The 19,909-nt window shown below is 37.0% G+C and overlaps 1 protein-coding gene and 1 pseudogene across 5 annotated transcripts in view; both read right to left on the bottom strand.

Annotated features, from left to right (window-relative positions):
* Positions 1 to 19,909, bottom strand: part of DOCK7 (dedicator of cytokinesis 7) — a 233,854-nt gene that overhangs the window by 185,830 nt on the left and 28,115 nt on the right. For all 5 annotated transcript variants that reach the window (XR_748766.2, XM_010370689.2, XM_010370688.2 and 2 more), the window contains exons 3-7: positions 14,282 to 14,457; positions 14,022 to 14,090; positions 9,819 to 9,948; positions 9,506 to 9,718; positions 9,088 to 9,173 (exon numbers count right to left, since the gene is read on the bottom strand). Coding sequence is in view for 4 of the 5 variants with exons in the window: in XM_010370689.2 (XP_010368991.1) it covers positions 9,088 to 9,173; positions 9,506 to 9,718; positions 9,819 to 9,948; positions 14,022 to 14,090; positions 14,282 to 14,457 (674 nt within the window). In the remaining variant the exon portion in view is untranslated. The remainder of the gene's footprint in view (positions 1 to 9,087; positions 9,174 to 9,505; positions 9,719 to 9,818; positions 9,949 to 14,021; positions 14,091 to 14,281; positions 14,458 to 19,909) is intronic.
* LOC104668057 lies at positions 1,917 to 2,491 on the bottom strand (annotated as a pseudogene).

Here is a 19,909-nt window from a genome sequence, read left to right as displayed (position 1 = left end):
CCAAGGCAGGATCGATTGAGGCCAGGAGTTCAAGACCAGCCTGGGAAACACAGCAAGATTCAATTTCTAATTCTTTAAAAAAATTTTTAAAAGAAAGAAAATTAGTACCCAAATGTGTAACTTAGTGCCATAAAATTACTGTGTAATAATTTTATAATTTTTTTTCTTTTTTTTTTTTTTTGAGACAGAGTCTGGCTGTCTCACCCAGGCTGGAGTGCAGTGGTGCGATCTCGGCTCACTGCAACCTCTGCCTCCCGGGTTCAAGCGATTCTCCTGCCTTAGCCTCCTGAGTAGCCAGGATTGAGGTGCGTGCCACCATACCCGGCTAATTTTTGTATTTTTAGTAGAGATGGGGTTTCATCACCATGATGGCCAGGCTCATCTCAAACTCCTCATCTCAGATGATCCACCCGTCTCAGCCTTCCAAGGTGCTGGGATTACAGGTGTGAGCCACCTCGCCTGGCCAATAACTATAATATTCTTAAACGGCATTTAAAGATCCATATTATTACTATGATGAACAAAGGGCGGAACTCGAGAAAATAAACCGAAGAAACCAATACAAATCCAGTGAGCTCCACTTTAAGTAGACAAGAATTTATAAATGCAACAAGAATTTATAAATTAGATACATTATTTGATTTTTTTTTAAGTTTCAAAAGGTTCTTCCATTACAGAGTACCAAAAACATATATGCAGAGTTTTTTTCTTTTTTATATTCCTCACGGATTCAGTACACAATTTGAGTAACTTCAAAAAAAAAAGAATGCTACATTATTTCTATACTATCAAACATAGGCATGTTTCAAGAAATGCTACTTGCTGAGCAATACTCAAAGGCTATTATGCTGCAAAAAAGGTATTTTTTTATTCACTATAAATGTACCACTCTACATACTCACTTATTTAAAATGCTGAGAATACTTACAACAATGAAAAAAAATTTTTTTTTAATCACCAAAGGCCTACTGTAAGACATTACTAATAAGATGTGACTTACTTGTTCGGTCTTTTAAAAATTAAGTGTGTGGGCCGGGCACAGTGGCTCAAGCCTGTAATCCCAGCACTTTGGAAGGCCGAGGCAGGTGGATCATGAGGTCGAGATCGAGACCATCCTGGCCAACATGGCCAACATGGTGAAACACTGTCTCTACTAAAAATACAAAAAATTAGCTAGGCGTGGTGGCATGTGCCTGTAGTCCCAGCTACTAGGGAGGCGGAGGCAGAACAATCACTTGAACCTGGGAGGTGGAGGTTGCAGTGAGCCGAGATTGTGCCATTGCACTCCAGCCTAGGCAACAGAGCAAGACTCTGTCTCAAAAAAAAAGAAAGAAAAAATTACGTGTGTGTGTGTGTGTATTTATTCCCTTTAAAAATAATTTATTTGATTCTGATCACAAAACACAGGGAAGGAGCAAGGGCAACACTTATAACCCCTTGGTCGCACATTTTCCTAGTCTATGTGTCTATAAATACCCTTTGTATAACACCAAACTCATGCTATCCTCCAAGCGTTGTTTCACATTCTAACAGCTACAGAGAATAGCACATGACCAGGTGGGAAGTAAAAACAGATGCCCTATTCACAAGGTAGAGTCTCCCTCCAAATAGTGTTCCAGCTCTCTTTTGCTACTACTACTGAAACCAAAGTAGCTGGTTGTCCCTACTATTGATCTTCTAAAATTCTTTCATGAACAAGTAGGTCATAGACAAATTATGTCTGCACAATTCTTAGAGTGGCTTAAAGTAACCTTATAAAAAGGCAGTGACTGAGGTCTGTTCCTTACCCCCAGCTTCCTACGTCCCAGGCTGCCTGTGGCACCTGGACTGCCCCTCCTGGGTCCCCACATCCCAGGGCAGCAATCAAAGAAGGGCAGGCCAGGCCAAGGATGAGGATTAAACAGTCTTTATTGGGCTCAGACCAGGAGTCCATGGGTCTTGAGGACCTCTATGTATTTGTCAATTTTCTTCTCCATGTTCTTTCAGCCTGTTTCTGTAGCCTCGTAAGCTGTCTTTTCCTCCAATAGAGGATCTTAGCCTTCTCCTTCCTCTTCTCCTCCAGGGTGGCTGTCACTGCCTGGCACTTCCAGCCAACATCATGAGCCAGGAGCTCCAGGTAGGCAACCTTTCTCACAGGCTTCAGGCACACAACATTGAGAGCAGCCACCATTCACTTTTTGTCATAGTGGAGTGGGATCCCATCAAACATCTCGAGGTGGTACAAAGCAGCCTGCCCTCACTTGGTCTTGTGGGGCAGCATGCTTCACATGGTCCACCAAAAGAGGCAGTTGGGGACTTGGAAATGGTACAGGCCTCAGAAAGGATTGGTGTTCATCTACCTGCAGAGGAAGGCCAGGTACTTTAACGTGTTTCTGTAGAAATTGCCAGAAATGTGGATGCCCTCACAACACATGATCACCACCTTCCAGTCCAGCAGTACCTGCTTGACCACAATGGCCGCTGGGCAATCCGGAGATAGCCTCAGCCTCAAGCACCAGGACCTTCCCCCTCCCAACTTTGGCAGCTGCCTGGGAAAGGTTAAACTGGGTGTGTTTTCACATTTACTTACAAACAATTACAGTACAGTTTTGAACATTTTATCAATATGTGTTGACCCTCCATTTTGACTTAAAGTCAATTTTGTAAGATGTTAATATTGTTCCCTCAGCTTTCATTTGGTTAATATTTGCCATTATATCTTAATATAATTTTTTTATAAATTTTAATTTTAATAAATATTTTTACTTTCAACCTTTCTGGGTGCTTATGTTTTACGTGGATTGCCTGTTTTTTTAATAAAAGACACGTAGCTGAGTTTTTTAAATGCAGTCTCTTAAATGGATAGTTTGGTCCACTTACACTTATTCTTAAGACTTATATTTGGATTCATTTCTAGCAGTTTATTTTTATTGTTTCTTTTTTCTTTTTTCTTTTTTTTTTTTTTTTTGAGATGGAGTCTTGCTCTGTCATCCAGGCTGGAGCGCAATGGTGTGATCTCCACTCACTGCAGCCTCCACCTCCTGGGTTCAAGCGATTCTCCTGCCTCAGTCTCCCAAGTAGCTGGGATTATAGACACACACCACCATACCTGGCTAATTTTTCGTATTTTTAGTGGAGAGTGGTTTCATCACCTCAGTCTCCCAAAGTGCTGGGATTAGAGGCATGAGCCACTGTGCCCAGCCTATGCTACTTTTTCTAAGTGTTTTTCCATTCCTGCCTTCTTTCTTTTGAATTGACTTATAGCTCCACTTTCAAGCCAGTTTTTCTCCTTTGCCTATAATTTACATTTCTATTTTTGCAATGGTTACTCAAGAACTTTTAAAGTACATAGTTAAGTTTTTAAATATTAATCAATATCTTTATTATTCTCCCAAACAATAAGATCTTAGAATGTTTTAACCCTAATCAACCCCCAATTTATAGTTATTGATTTTTAGTTCTATCTTAATTATTTTAACCTCATAAACTAGACTATTACAGCAAAAACAGGTTTATCTTTGTTTTCCATTTCTTTCTTTGTTCATCATTCTTTCTTTCACCTAAAATCTTTCTTCCTGAAGTACTTCCTTTAGAAGTTACATTTTTAGTGATAAAATGTTGTTAGAAAACACTAACAATTTTTATCAGTATAAAAAGTTATTTACCTCATCATTTGCAGATTTCAAAAAATGAACACAAATTCTTTGCATATCCTCCCATTAAGAAAAGTCTATTTCTCCATACCTTGAATTCAGGCTGGTCTTGTGATTTGATCAATAAATGATATGCTGTAAGAGTTTTAATCCAAGGCCACAAAGAGGTCTTACAGCTTCCACTCTCCTTTTTCTGAAAACCGTTCCACCACTACATGAACAAGCCCAGGTCAGCCCACTGAACAATGGGAAAAGCATAGCTACTTTCCCAGTTGACATTAAGCCAACTGCCAAATACATAAACGAGAGACTCCTAGACCAACCTGCCTGCCAACTACCAGACATGCACAACTCCTTTATAGATCATCCAATCCCAACCAAATTGGCCCAAACTACAAGAACTACCCAAATAACCCACAGAATCATGAGAAATACTGAACATCTGTTGTTTTAAAACATTACATCTTAAGGTAGTTTACAGTGCAGCAAAAACTAACTGCTTCAAGAATGTGTTTGTTGAAAGGTAATTTTACTGGGTATGAAGTTTGTGGTCAACAGTTATTTTCTCTTAACAACATTGAAGATAACACTCAATGTCTTCTGGCTTCCATTGCTGCTGTGATAAATCAGCTGTTAGCCTAATTATAATTTCTTTTTTCTTTTTTTTTTTTTGAGATGGAGTCTTGCTCTGTTACCCAGGCTGGAGTGTAGTGGCGCGATCTCAGCTCACTGCAAGCTCCGCCTCCTGGGTTCACACCATTCTCCTGCGTTAGCCTCCCGGGCAGCTGGGACTACAGGCGCCCGCCACCACGTCTGGCTAAATTTTTGTATTTTTAGTAGAGACGGGGTTTTACCGTGTTAGCCAGGATGGCCTTGATCTCCTGACCTTGTGATCTGCCTGCCTAGACCTCCCAAAGTGCTGGGATTACAGGCATGAGCCACTGAGCCTGACGGCTTTTTGTAATATCTTTGCATAGGATCTCTTCTTCTCTCTGGCCGCTTTTAACATAGTTTCTTGGTTTTGTGTTCTCCATTTTTACTATGTTTAGTCTGGATATGAATTTCTTTTTATTTATTATTCCTAGATCCTACTAGACATCCAGAATTGAGAGTTACTACTATGATTCATAAATTTTGAACAATTCTCAGTCATTATCTCTTTAATAACTGTTTTCTTCTTCCCTAAATTATTTCCATTCTAGAATTCAAATTAGACTTTTTGTTGATATCACTTTATTTTCCATCTATATACATCTTTGTGTACACTTTGTATAAATTTGTTGTTTTATTATCAAGTTCACTTATTCACTCTTCAGTTTTAACTAATCTATGTTGAGCCTACCTAAATGGATTTATTTATTTATTTATTTTTTATTTTTATTTTATTTTTTTGAGATGGAGTCTGGCTCTGTCCCCCAGGCTGGAGTGCAGTGGCTGGATCTCAGCTCACTGCAAGCTCCGCCTCCCGGGTTCACGCCATTCTCCTGCCTCAGCCTCCCGAGTACCTGGGACTACAGACGCCCGCCACCTCGCCCGGCTAGTTTTTTGTATTTTTTTTTTAGTAGAGACGGGGTTTCACTGTGTTAGCCAGGATGGTCTCGATCTCCTGACCTCGTGATCTGCCCGTCTTGGCCTCCCAAAGTGCTGGGATTACAGGCTTGAGCCACCGCGCCCGGCCGAGCCTACCTAAATGGATTTATAATTTCAATTATAAAATCTTGAAAAAGATCACATGAATCTTTTCAAAATCTTCCTGGTCAATTCTGACAGTTTCTTGTTCCGTTATAATATTTTCAAATAATTATTTACTTAAATATACTAAAAGTACTTATATTCTAAATCTGACTGGTAGTCCTTTTCAGGTCTGCAGTTTGTTTTGCCATGTTTGTTGATTTATGACTGGAGCTGAAACTTTATCTGTAGAAATATTTTGAGGCCTAAATTTTTAAAGTGAATTCCTCTAAAAACAATTAATTAATGTATGCTTCTGCCAGGTACCTAAGGCCACTGCAAACCTAGAACCACTGTAAACTTTTGCCTTGGAATTTTTTGAGCCACACATATAGTAGGTAAGCTTATGACTAGGAATTCTCAGAGTTTTCTCTTTTTATTTTTTCCTGTTTCCTGTCTGACTTTTCCCTGCCAAAGCTGAAGTTGCAGCAAACAAATATCACTACCATTTCTAATTTTACTCTCGTGAAATCTGGTGTTAAGCATTTATGCAGGAGTGTTTCTATCCTGCTTGCATGCCAAGCTCTTTTCCTTGTAGCCCATTAAAACGAGGAAGAGCAATAGCCCTAATGTAAAATTAGCTATAGAACACTTACTCCTGGGAAATTATGACTTCTTAGCATTTCTTGGCTAAATTCGTATCAACTTGACCATGCCTAGAAGATATTACCCTGAATGTATAAATCACTATGTTACTGACTAATAGTCTTCTTAATAGTAGAAATAATTTTCTCATCCAGGATAAAGAAAGGCTGTTCTTAGGGAATAAAATGTAAGAGAAACAATTTTCAAAAATATATCAGTTTCTATAATGAGCTAAAGTAAATTTATCATTTCTGACTCTTTCTGAACTTTTGTGACCTCAAGTTCTTCCTCACTTTAAACCTGGACTTTTCTTATCATAGACAAATCAGATGTATATAATTATTACTTTAGAATTTTTAATGAGAGCCAAACAAACAAAAGGTAAAGAAAATAGAGTTGTACAAAAAAAAATTCTATATTTTATTTCTCTAAGAGAGAAATAACAAACTTGTAAATTTTATTAATCAAGAAAATCATAAGTAAAGCTACAATGAGACAATACTTCACACCCACTAGAATGGTTATGATAAAAAAAAAAAAAACACAGGTAATAACAAATGTTGGTGAAACGTGGAGAAATTAGAATCATTCTAACTTGCTAGTGGTAATGTAAAATGGTGCAGCTGCTTTGGAAAACAGTCTGGATAACTCCTCCAAAAGTTAAACATGGAGTTACTATACTAACCATAATTCCTATCCTAGGTATATACTCAAGAGAAATGAGAACACATGTCCCACAAAAACCTATATACAAATTATGAACTTAATTTGTAACAGCCAAAAAGTGGAAGCAATCATTACTGATTAATAGATAAAACAGAATGTGGCATATTCATCAATGGAATATCAAAAGAAATTATAGTACTGACACATGTTACAGCATAAACCTTAAAAACACTATGAAAAACTAAGTTTAAAAAAAAAAGGACTACATATTGCATGATTCCATTCACAGGAAATAGTCAGAATAAGCAAATGTGTAGAGACAGAAAGTAGGATAGTGGTTGCCTAAGGATGGAGGAGTTGGGGAAAACAGGGAGTGACTACTAACGAATACGAAATTTCTTTTCAGGATGATGAAAGTACTCCAAAATTTATTGTAATAATAGTTGCACAGATCTGAGAATATACTAAAATCCACTGAATTGTATCCTTGGTGAACTGGGTAAACTCACTGGTGAACTGTACACTGAATATACACTGAGTGAACCACATAATATGTGAATTATACTTCAATAAAGCTATGTTTCTTTTCAAAGTAGAAACAACCCAAATGCTCACTGACTGATAAATGGATAAAAGGTGGTGTATCCACACAGTGGAATACTGTTCAGTCATATAAAAAAATGAACTACTTGAACGGGCATGGTGGCTCACACCTGTAATCCCAGCACTTTGGGAGGCTGAGGCAGGCAGAACACGAGGTCAGGAGACCGAGACCATCCTGGCCAACATGGTGAAACCTCATCTCTACTAAAAATACAAAAATTAGCCAAGTGTGGTGGCAGGTGCCTGTAATCCCAGCTACTCGGGAGGCTGAGACAGGAGAATCGCTTGAACCCTGGAGGCAGAGGTTGCACTACTACACTCCAGCCTGGGCAACAGAGTGAGACTCTGTCTCAAGAAAAAAAAAGAACTACTCATATATGCTAAAATATAGATGAACATCGAAAACATTATGCTGTATGAAGAAACCAGACACAAATGGCTGCATATAATTCCACTTACATGAAATATTCAAAATGGGTGAGCTCATAGAGACAGAAAGAAAACTAGTGACGGTCAGGGGCTGAGGAAAAAAGAGAACGGGGAGTGACTACTAACAGGTATTGTTATGGTCTGAACAGTATCATCCCCCAAAATTCGTATGTTAAAGCCCTAACCCTCAATGTGACTGTAATTGGAAATAAGCCCTTTAAAGGCTTATTAAGGTTAAATGAGGTCCTAAGAGTGGAGCACTAATCCCATGGAACTGGTATCCTTATAAGAACAGGAAGAGATACAAGTGACCTCTCTCTTTCTGGGCACACACAGAAGAAAGGTCATGTGAGAATGCAGCAAGCAGCAGCCATCTGCAAGCCAGGGAGAGATGCCTCATGAGAAACCAACCCACTGGCACCCTCATCTTTGATTTCTAGCCTCTACAACTGTGAGAAATAAATTTCTATTGTTTCAGCTACCCAGCCTATGGTTCTACTATGGCAGCCTGAGCAGACTAATACAGGCATGGAGTTTCTTCCTGGGATAATGAGTATGTTCTCAAGTTAGACAGTAATGACAGCTATACAACTCTGTGAATATATACCACTAACCTGTATACTTCAAAAGGGTTAATTTTATGATATATAAATTAGATCACAAAAAAGCTGTTAAAAAACAGAACAAGACTGTAAGTAAGAACTGATGTTAGGTGTCCTGTTATTCAAAAGATTCAATGCACTTAATCTATCTAACATGTTTCTGAATAAATCTAAATATACAAAGCCTTAGCTTTCAAGGAAAGAAATTGCCAGAATTATATATAGACATGGTCTGTCCCTATGAGTTGCTTGTTTCAGAAAGCTCTATGAATAGAAACTTTTTTCTTAAGTTGGAACGAATAATTAAACTTATAATATTAACATAACAGCACGAAATAAGAGAAAGCACTTTGTAAAGCAGAATGTAAATATATCACCTCAATGATGTTAGCAGAAACCAGATCTAAGTTTTTTCAAGAAGGAAAAAAATACATATGTCAAAATCTTCAAAAAACAAAGCCTACTGTAAAATCAAATTGATTTTATATTTGTTACACGGCAGGCTTAGCTTCATATATATCTTAGGCTTAGAACAGTAGGATTAGCTTCATACATAGGTTTGAATGCTGAATAGCATTTAAAATGATATACAGAATTTAAAAGTTGACTTTACGCTTGCTACACAGTAGGCTTAGCTTCATAAATATGTTAGGCTTAGCACAGTAGGCTCAGTTTCATATATACGTTTGAATGCTGAATAGCATTTAAAATGACATGTAGAACAATACTTCTCAAAAGGACACAAATACAACTATAAAATCTACTCAGATTTTGTTACACCGGTACTAAAATTTTATCCTGGAAAATAAAAGCTGTAAGTAAAAGAAATAAATACTCACTTAAGTGATAAGCATTTTACAAGAAGTCTCTGACCAAAATGTTCTTTGGGTACATCAGGAACACTAAGCCGTTCTATCGGTTCTTCCTACAAATTGAAAAGCAACACCAAAATGAATATGCTTATCATATTCCAACTCTTTTTTTAAGAACTTACTTTACTAATCTAATACTTTTAGTCTTCACAATAGAACATAGAAAAGAACGACCTATTTATCCACAGACAGAAGTCATTTGATTATAAGTTACTCATTAAGAATAGGAAATTCACTAGTATAAAATGTATTCATTTATAAAAATTACAGCTATGTTTCAGTTGCTTTATGACCTACATTATTGTAATAAATACTCTACATTAATCATAATCGCAAAAGATCGATTTTAATAATCATTTGCTTCTTTATATGCAAACATCTATACCTCATCTGGTGATGGATGCAAAGCAAAAAGTTCTTTGTGACGATTTGATTTCCTTTGGTCATCATTCTGACGGTCTATTTCTTCATTTGGAGTTCGATCAAGTAAATTGGGAAGCAAAGCATCAGGAAGTGAATTTTTCAAGTCAAAGATACTACAGGCCCAGCTACCCCTTGGGGTATCATCTATTGACATTGAACGTCTTTTAAGGTCATCCTGTCACGCAAAACATTAAATATAATTATATCAATTAATAAATAAATTGACAATTATTTTAAAATAACTTCTTATAGTTATTTAAGAATAAAAGTATTACTTGATCATCCTGGTAGTTGTTGCCATCTGGAGCTTCATCAGATTCAAAAACTTGTTTTGGCAAACCTTTTTGCCTTTCTTTCTGTTTATCTAATGTGTTGGGATTAAATCCTGTTCCCAATTTATGGTATCTATTAAAGAAAAAAGTTACATAAAGATCAACTATCAAACTTCAGAATGTTCTCACTTTTTGGGCATCATTATGTAATAAGCCAAGTGTTTTCTGCATTATTTCTTCATGTAATACGAATCCATTCTAGCAATTGAGGTTAAAGAAAATTTCCATTCAATGCTCCTTTAACCCACCTAAGGAGTAGAGTATGAGTTTCCGAAAGCAAATCATATTTTCCTTCTTTCCATGCCAATCATGTGTATATAAATTAAGCTGTACTTTCAATTCAGAGAATTGGTCAGTAAAAAGAAAACTTGGGAAGCTAGTAACTTGGGTTAAAGAATAAAATGAGAAAATAGAAAATATACATTGAATTAAAAATAATATAAACTTTCAAAGGTTATATACATATAAAGCACTGAATCTTAAAATTTCAAGTAGCCAACAAATTTTTTGCTATCTCTCATTATCTATAAAAGATCTTAACCTAAAGCTACAGACTTGTAATATGAAAAACAGCAAAATCTACACCATCACTGTGTACATATATATTACTTAACATTAAATATATACACAGGTAGCTAAAAACAACTCTTAAATTAATGCAAGCTTCTTTCTTAACAATCCAATAACAACCTAATACCCAAGAACATCAAATATGAGCTGATCAAAGAGCAATTATTGTTCATGATTCAACACTTCACAGAGCCAAACTGAAGGAATATTTTAGTTGAAGCAAAACAATAATGTTCACAAGAAGATGGTACAGTTCTTGCTATCACCCAATTCATGAGATAGTAAAGAATCACATTTGATATGAATTACATCCAGTCTTGTTGCTGAAGCTATTAAAATAGCAATTACATGATATTAACATCACCGCATAATCGCAAAAGAGAAAGAACTAAAGACACTCAGTATAGTAATATGAAAGTTATTACTTAGAAGCAGATATCTTAATATTTAATGGAATGTTTCAGTGTCTTAATTTGTAAAGCTGCATAGGTAAGCTGTTCTGATAAATCAGAATGCCACTGAATTCTATCCTAAAAAAATTGACAATATGAAATTCAAGAAAGCAAAGAATGATTCATGATCAATACTCTCTTCTATATCACCCAGTCCTCTAGTCAGTTGCTATGATAAGGCTCTAATAATTACCCATTCAACCCCACACACATCACCATTTTTCTGACTTGTTTCTTGGCATTCTCACTCTCATTTACGGTTCCAGCCACACTGTCCTCTTTACTCTTTGTTCCTTGAACATTTCTAGCATGTGATCAATATGAAGCCTTTGCATGTATTGCTCTTCCCTCTGCCTAATGACATTCTTCCCCCAGATATTCACAAGGCTCACTTCCTTCAGGTCTCTGCTCAAAACCACCTTATCAGTAAGGCTTCCTCTGATTAATTATATAAAACAGAAGGTTGAGCACGGGGGCTCACACCTGTAATCCCAACACTCGGGGAGGCTGAGGTAAGAGGATGGCTTGAGGCCAGGAATTCAACGTAACAATGAGGTACGATTGTCCCGCTGCACTCTAGCCAAGGCAACAGAGAGAGACCTTGTCCCAAGTAAATAACTAAATAGAAACCAAAATAAATAACAAAATAAAAATATTTGTTCCTCTTCTTGGCCCTGTCTATCTACTTCACCCTACCTTTTTCTCCACTTGACTCACCTAGATCTTATCTAGTCTATATTTACCTGTGTTGGTTTATTATCTATCGACAATCTCATTTCCCACTAGAATATAAACTCCATGAGGGTAGAGAGTTTGTTTTGTTCACTGCTGTATCATCAGTCTTTAGTATAGTGCCTGGTACATGTAAGACTCTCAATACACTTACTGAATAAGTAAATAAATAAAGTACTTTTGTGTCTCTTTATCATTCTGTGCTGAATCGTGGAAGAACTTTGTGGCTTCATCTTATAGCTATTTTACTTTTCAGCCACATCCACACCACCATTAAGCCCATCTGCTGAGTCTGTAATATTTTTTCACTAATCAAAATTATAATTTCCAAAGATAATTAATTGATTTTTATGTGGTTAAAATATCCTTTCACATTTCTCATGTACATTATTCTCATGTATTTAAGAGTATTCTTTACACTTATAGGTCTTAATCTCTATTCTATTAACTATTTCCTAAATTATTAGTTCTTTTATTTGTAGTTGGATAATTCTCTTTCAAGTGTATTGGTTTGCATCAAATTCTTGGCAATTTTAGGTTCTATCTTAATTTTTTAATTTGTATCCCCCACATCTGTCTTAAACTACTGTATCTGCTTATCCCAGCCCATATCCAGTGGTTGTAGGGAAAGGGCAGATCACGCCACCAAGTCTGCCAGTACCTAGTCTTCTGGGTATGAGCATTCCTTCTTCCTCCAAGACATGCTCACCCTGGGCACTATCCTATTAGCCTAAGCCTCCACAATTACTGATCCAAAAAAAAAAACGCAGATATCTCTGTTGTCACTGAGCACACATTGTGGAAGAGGTTTCAAAGTGACCACATATCCAATATTTACCAAGTCTCCCTTTCCATTGCCTGCATTCACTGGTTCTGAGCTTAAAGCACTACTGAAGCTTTTGTATGTATCTTCTCCTTAGATTATTCTGTACTATGGTTTTCTCTTACATTCCAATCATACCTATCTTCTTTGTTTCAGAGATACCTCATAACTTCTAGTTCACCAAAAGTACTCCACTTGGTCTTCCACTTACCAGTGCAAATAATGTATAACATCTAGTATAATAGAAAAAAGTAAGAGCTTTAGAATCTGATGCCCCTATGTTCTAATCCTGACTACCCTATTTTTTGGTTTGTGGGATCTCAGAGAAGTTACTTAACTACTCTGAGCCTGAGATACCTTATCTGTTAAAATCTTAAGAGATGAGTGCAAAGTGCCCAATAAAATGCCCAGCACACAGTAAACCCATAAATGTTAATTCTCTTATCCTCTTGCCTAAACCAAGGTTAATAATCCTATGCTTAGAATTAAGTAGCAGATTTCCATGATTCTGAGGTCAATATATTTTACAACTAACCTTTTTATTAAGATTTCTGATTATAGGTTTCTAACATATATGCACAGAAGTAAAGACTTTTGAATTATCTGACAGAGGAACAGTATTCTTCAGTAATGTCTAAAAGCTGGCTACCAGAATACTTATCAAAACTGTAAGTTCATAAAAACAGCTCTTCTATATAAAGGGCAGCAGACTGTGCTTTTATTAGGTCACACTGAAACTAAAAAGCATGTCAGCATTATCCTCCAGAGTGATATTTAGCACAATGTAAAGCCTAGTGAAATAAGACAGCCATGAGGGCAAAACAATAAGCAATGGATATATCACTTTTGCTAGTGCTATTTTGCACAGATTATTTCATTTGTGAAAACTATAATGCCGTATCAGAATTCTCCACTACCTCAATCACATCACCTTCAGAAAAATAAAATAAGGTTAAGAAGATTCAGCATGAAGACCCTTCTCCATTATGCAAATTAGCAAATGATTATTGTGTAAATCAGTTTTAATATACTTCTTAATCTGACTTGTTATTGCACATTTATCAGGAAAATAAATTTTGGCTAGAACAAAATATTATTTTTTACAAATATTTACCTGATTGGATATGGAGGTCAAAGACCTATAAATATCAGAAACAGCAGAGACCTTTCAAATAGCTTGGTCTATAAAACTGCCTGTTAATGTTAACTTAGCCATTTAAGTTTCACTAAACTGGATTCTTTTTGAGAAATACAAATTATTCACCAATATCTACCCAATATTTCCTAAAAGAATTAGACTACAAAATTATCATATATTATTAGCTCTTAATTATTTATAATAATACAGAAATACTATTTTTCTATGAATTATATTTTACAAAGAAAGTAAGTAAAAGTAATTGTAGAACTCTTAAGGAGTAAATATCTATACACAAAGGTTCTTCTTTTGTTTCTTCAGCTATTTTGTTTAAATAAATTTTCAGGTCTCATAATCATTATGAATCTGCCTTAATCCGTTTAGAAATCTTATTCAGTATTTGTAAATGTTGTAATAAACATATAACTTACTTTCTGATGACAATTGCCCAGTCTTCTGTATAACTTCTTATACAGTCTCTAACATGTGGATCCATTTCACTATTTTAAAAAGGAAAATACATTTGTAATTTAGACGGGACAGCACTGATGTTCATTAATTTGGTTGCTACAATTGCTGTTCGCATAATAGGAAACGATGATGCTATAAGAAAATAGGCTCTAAATAAAATAATGGAAGGTAGCCTTTCTATAGTTACTCTAAAGCCAAAAACAGGTCAATGTCTCCTTACCTTTCTTCAGGTACAGCTGAAACAAGAGTTCTGCAGTCCCTAGGACTATAAACAACTTCAATATCATCTGGAGGAAATTCAATCAAATCCCGTAAAGGCCCAGAATCCACAGCCAAAGGATGAGTAATGAGGTAATCTTCCAAATCCACTGGATCTACTGCTTCAGTAAGGGGCACCTTTGTAAAAAGGTGGGATAAGAGATGGGTAGAAAATAAGAGATGAAAGTAATTTTAAAACTTAAGGCAAATAACTTATTATTTTTTAAAATAAAAGCTTTTAATCTAGTTCTTTCTAAAATTTTAAGATATTCAACCAGACGCACTAAAGAAAACACAAAGTGTTACCCTTCTTGCACTTCTCGATGTTTTGGGTCATACTCTCTTTAATGTCCTTGCTGACGCTTTGCCCAGAACTCTCACATAAAAACACTAGTAAGAATTAACAGTTTTATTCTACTTTATAGTTTACAAAGTACTCACTGGAAGGATTCTTTTTGCTTTTTTATATCTTTGAATATTAAAAAAAGTAAGTTGCTACATTTCTAAACAGTGCTCTGACTTTATTTCTTGTTTTTGTTTAGTATCCTAGTAAAAACATATAATCAGACTGGGGTAAGCTAAAAAGTTTCCCTCCGGCCGGGCGCGGTGGCTCAAGCCTGTAATCCCAGCACTTTGGGAGGCCGAGACGGGCAGATCACGAGGTCAGGAGATCGAGACCATCCTGGCTAACACAGTGAAACCCCGTCTCTACTAAAAAATACAAAAAACTAGCCGGGCGTGGTGGCGGGCGCCTGTAGTCCCAGCTATTCGGGAGGCTGAGGCAGGAGAATGGCGTAAACCCGGGAGGCGGAGCTTGCAGTGAGCTGAGATCCGGCCACTGCACTCCAGCCTGGGCGACAGAGCGAGACTCTGTCTCAAAAAAAAAAAAAAAAGTTTCCCTCCAAAAATTCTCCACATCCTAACACATGGGCCCTGTACATGTCACCTTACATGGAAAAAAATAAAACAGTCTTTGCAGATATAATTAAGGTTCTTAAAACGGGGGTATTATGCTGGATTTTCCAGGTGGTTTCTAAATGCAATCACATATATCCTCATGAGAAGACAGAGGGAGATTTAGGCTATACACAGAGAGAAAAAAAGTTGTATAAAGATGAAAAAGAGAGAGATTTGAATATTCTAGCCTTAAAGATAGAGGTGATATGATCATAAGTCAAGGAATGCCAAAGCCATCAGAATTTGGAAGAGACAAGGAACTGATATTCCACTAGAACATCTGAAGAAAGCACAGCCTTGCTAAAAGCTTATTTAGTCCAGAGATACTGATTTCAGACGTTTGGCTTCTAGCACTGTGAGAGAATAAATTTCTTTCATTTTAAGCCACCCAGTTGTAGTACTTTGTTACAGCAGCCATAGGAAAGGAATACACAAGCCCTATTAAAACTACCCATTAATAATAATAAAAGACTGGTAGCATTCTTCAGCCAAGTTTTTAACAAGATACTTTTTAATAAAATATCATACTTCTTATCTAGTTTGAAAAAGAAAAAATATTCAGACAAACCTATAAAGGATATATAACAAATATGCAGTTATAGACCAATGAAAATAAGAACATGTTATTTCTCAGGATATTCATCTGGAATAAAAACACTGAAACCTGCCTCTGTGCAGGTGTACATTATTAAACAGAAGGTGCTTTAATCTATGCTTCTTTGGACTGAACTTTTTTTTTTGAGATGGGCTCTTCCTCTGTCATTCAGGCTGGAGTGCAATGGTGCAATTTCAGCTCACTGCATGCAACCTTTGCTTCCTGGGCTCAAGGGATTCTCCCACCTCAGCCTCCCACGTAGCTGGGAAAACAGGCGTGAGCCACCATGCCTGGTTAATTTTTGTGTTTTTTTTTTGTAGACACAGGGTCTCGCCATGTTGCCCAGGCTAATCTTGGAACTCCTGAGCTCAAGCAATCTGCCTGCCTCAGCCTCCCAAAGCGCTGGGATTACAGGTGTGAGCCATGGTGCCCAGCCTGGACTTAACATTTTAAAGATATTGAGTAAAATAATAAATAACACATCTTAAACACTCAAAAGATAGCAGTTATTTATCATTATCAGTATATGTTATGTCATTTTAAACCTCCCCCAAACCCTGTAAGTTAGATATAATTACTATTTCAGTTCTACAAATAAGGGCATTTGTGCTCAAAAAAGTTAACCAACAACTGAAAATAAAATAGCCACAAAATGGTAGAGCAGAAATTTGAAACTGGGTTTTCGACCTCTAAAATTTTTTCTACGATTTTAAGCATTCTGCCTCACCTATCCTATTAAGTACAAATTATACTATGATGTTCTTAACAAAGAAAAAGAAAGCAATCCAACAGGAAAAGAGAAATCTTCTTGAACCATTATTATTAGAACTGGGTATCCACATTTAAAAAATGAACCCCAATCTCTGTATCACAACATATACAAAAATTAAACTGAGATGGATCACAGACACAAACATACATGCTTAAAACTATAAAGCTACTTCAAGAAAACACAGCAGGATATCCTTACAATTTTGGAATAGGCCAAGTTTTCTTAGACATGAAAAAAGAATCATAAAAGAAAAATTGAATTCATTAAAAGACACTGTTAAGAAAATGATTAGGCTGGGCGCGGTGGCTCACGCTTGTAATCCCAGCACTTTGAGAGGCCGAGGTGGGCGGATCACAAGGTCAGGAGATTGAGACCACAGTGAAACCCCGTCTCTACTAAAACTACAAAAAATTAGCCGGGCGCGGTGGCAGGCGCCTGTAGTCTCAGCTACTCAGGAGGCTGAGGCAGGAGAATGGCGTGAACCCATGAATCCGAGAGGCGGAGCTTGTAGTGAGCCGAAGCACTCCAGCCTGGGGAACAGAGCGAGACTCTGTCTCAAAAAAAAAAAAGAAAGAAAGAAAATGATTAACAAGCCACACTAAAAGAAAGAACTTACAAAACATATTTGATAAAGGACTAGTACTTAGAATATATGAACAAGTCCTACATCTCAATAATTTTTTTTAAAGTCACACCCTCAAGTAAATGGGAAAAAATAAAGCACATAAAAAACTGCTCAAACATCAAAAGTCACTAGGGGAAACTTTCCCTTCTGGAAAGACGAAGTAGAAGTACTTTTCTCTATTCTTTCCACTAAGTACAACAGCCTAGATACTACATAGAAAACAAACCTAAGAAGACTCTGAAAAGTATAGAGAAAAAGGCTGGCCGGCAGGGACATCAGAACCCAGGGAATGGCACGACAGTGAGTTACTTCAAAATTTCTTTTTGCCTTATACATTCCAGACTTAGAACTAGAAAAGCCCACAACCCAGAAAACGACAAGAAGCACTAGAGGTAGTGGGACTGGGCTGTGGTGAGCCTGTTTTCCCCAGCCAAAAGATCAAGAAAGAAGCAACCTGACAAAAAACATTTAGACTTTAACTGCTCAAAGGCCAAGTGGGGAGCTATATTTCTACCCTCACCAAGCTGTAACAAGGCATCCCAACTCTCCCCACCAGGGTAGTATCAGAGAATTACAAGTAGGGTGTTGGGATTTTTATATCTACCAAGCAATAATTAATCTTTGACTCTCATCGTGTCAGTAGAGGCCACTAAGGAAATCTGGACATCAACTCCTATGAAGCAGCAACATGGCTCCTCTTTGCTTTATCACTTGGGCACTGTCAGAGAAGGTCTAGTGGAGAGTAAGTACTTTCACCAATGCCCAGTGTAACAAGGCCACACACCCTTGGATGTCAGTAGAGGCCATGTGAGGAACAGTAAGGAGCACTGGAGCACTACTACCCTTCCCAGCTAAGTAGTGTGAGCTGTGGTCCAGTAGAAGTGGGGACTCTCCCTCCTGCTCAACAATAAGTAACAAGGAATCCTTCCCCTCCATGTATACCAAAAGAAGACAAATAAGAAATCTGAACTTCTACTCCATCTGTCCAAAACAAGATAGCATCCACCTATAACTAGAGCAATATCAAAGAAAGCCAGCTAAAATATGTTTAAATAAGACCTAGAAATTCACAACATAAGACCCAAAAGGTACAAGTTCCAATCAAAAATCTCTCATCATACTAAGAACAAGGAAAATCTTAACTCTAATTAAAAAGACAACCTGTAGATGTCAATACCAAGATAAGTGATCTTGGCATTATATGACAAAGATTTTAAGGCAAACATCAGAAAAATAATTCAACAGCAATTGTAAACACTCTTAAAATAAATGAAAAACCAGAAACTCTCTGTAAAGAAACAAAATCTCGGCAAGGAAACAGAAGATATAAAGAACTAAATGGAAATTTTGTAACTGAAAAACACAATAACCAAATTTAAAATTCAATAGACAAATTCAACAGTAGAAAAGAGGGGATAGAGAAGGTAAAAATCAGTTACCTTGAAGAAAGAAAAATAGAAATTATCCAATCTGAATAGGATTAAAAGAAAAACAGACTGAAAAATCAAAACAAAACAAAAACAAAAATAGAAAGCATCTTCAGGGACAAACTATACTAAAATATCCAATACTAGCACCACCAGAGTCCTAGAAAGTGAGGAAAAAGAAGACAGGGCTGAAACATATTTGAAAAACCAATGGCTAAAAACTTCTAAATTTCATAAAAATACATAAGCCTACAGACACAAGAAGCTAAGCAAACCTTAAACAGGATAAACCCAAAGAAATATGTACCATGACACAGCAACCAAATGTAGATTAAAAAAAAAAAAAGAAAGAAAGAAAAAGAAAAAGAAAGAAGAAAGGCCAGGTGCAGCGGCTCATGCCTGTAATCCAAGGACTTTGGGAGGCAGAGGCTGGCGGATCACCTGAGGTCAGGAGTTCAAGACCAGCCTGGCAAACAGGGTGAAACCCCATATCTACTAAAAATATAAAAATTAGCCAGGCGTGGTAGCGGGCGCCTGTAATCCCAGCTACTCAGTAGGCTGCGGCATGAGAATCGCTTGAATCTGCCTCCAGGAGGCAGAGGTTGCAGTGAGCCAAGATTGCACCATTGCACTCTAGTCTGGGGGACAGAGCGAGACTCAGTCTCCAAAATAAAATAAAATAACACAAAATCCTGAAAGCAGTGAGGAGAAAATGACACCTTACCTCTAGGGGGAAAAAAATTCAACTTACAAATTTCTCATAAAAAATCATGGCAGTCAGAAAGTGGCACAACATTTTTCAAGTGCTGTAAGAAAATAACTGACTACCTGGAATTTTAGATCCTGCAAATATCCTTGAAGAATGAAGGGGAAGGCCGGGCACAGTAGCTCATGGCTATAATCCCAGCACTTTGGGAGGCCAAGGCAGGTGGATCACCTAAGTTCAGGAGTTCAAGGCTAGCCTAGGAAACATGGCAAAACCTCAACTATACCAAAAATATACAAAAAATTAGCCAGGCATGGTGGCATACACCTGTGGTCCCAGCTACTCCGATGGCTGAAGTGGGAGAATTACGCCTGGAAGGCAGAGGTTGCAGTAAGCTGAGGTTGCATCGCTACACTCCACACTGGGTGACAGAGTGACACCCCTGTCTCAAAAGAAAAAAAAAAAAGAAAGAAAGAAGGGGAAATCAAGACATACACTGATAAAGAAA

This window comes from Rhinopithecus roxellana, chromosome 12, assembly GCF_007565055.1.
Source record: "Rhinopithecus roxellana isolate Shanxi Qingling chromosome 12, ASM756505v1, whole genome shotgun sequence".
NCBI lineage: Eukaryota > Metazoa > Chordata > Mammalia > Primates > Cercopithecidae > Rhinopithecus > Rhinopithecus roxellana.
Note: the sequence above shows the minus strand (reverse complement) of the source record. Positions and strands in the feature narration are given on the sequence as shown.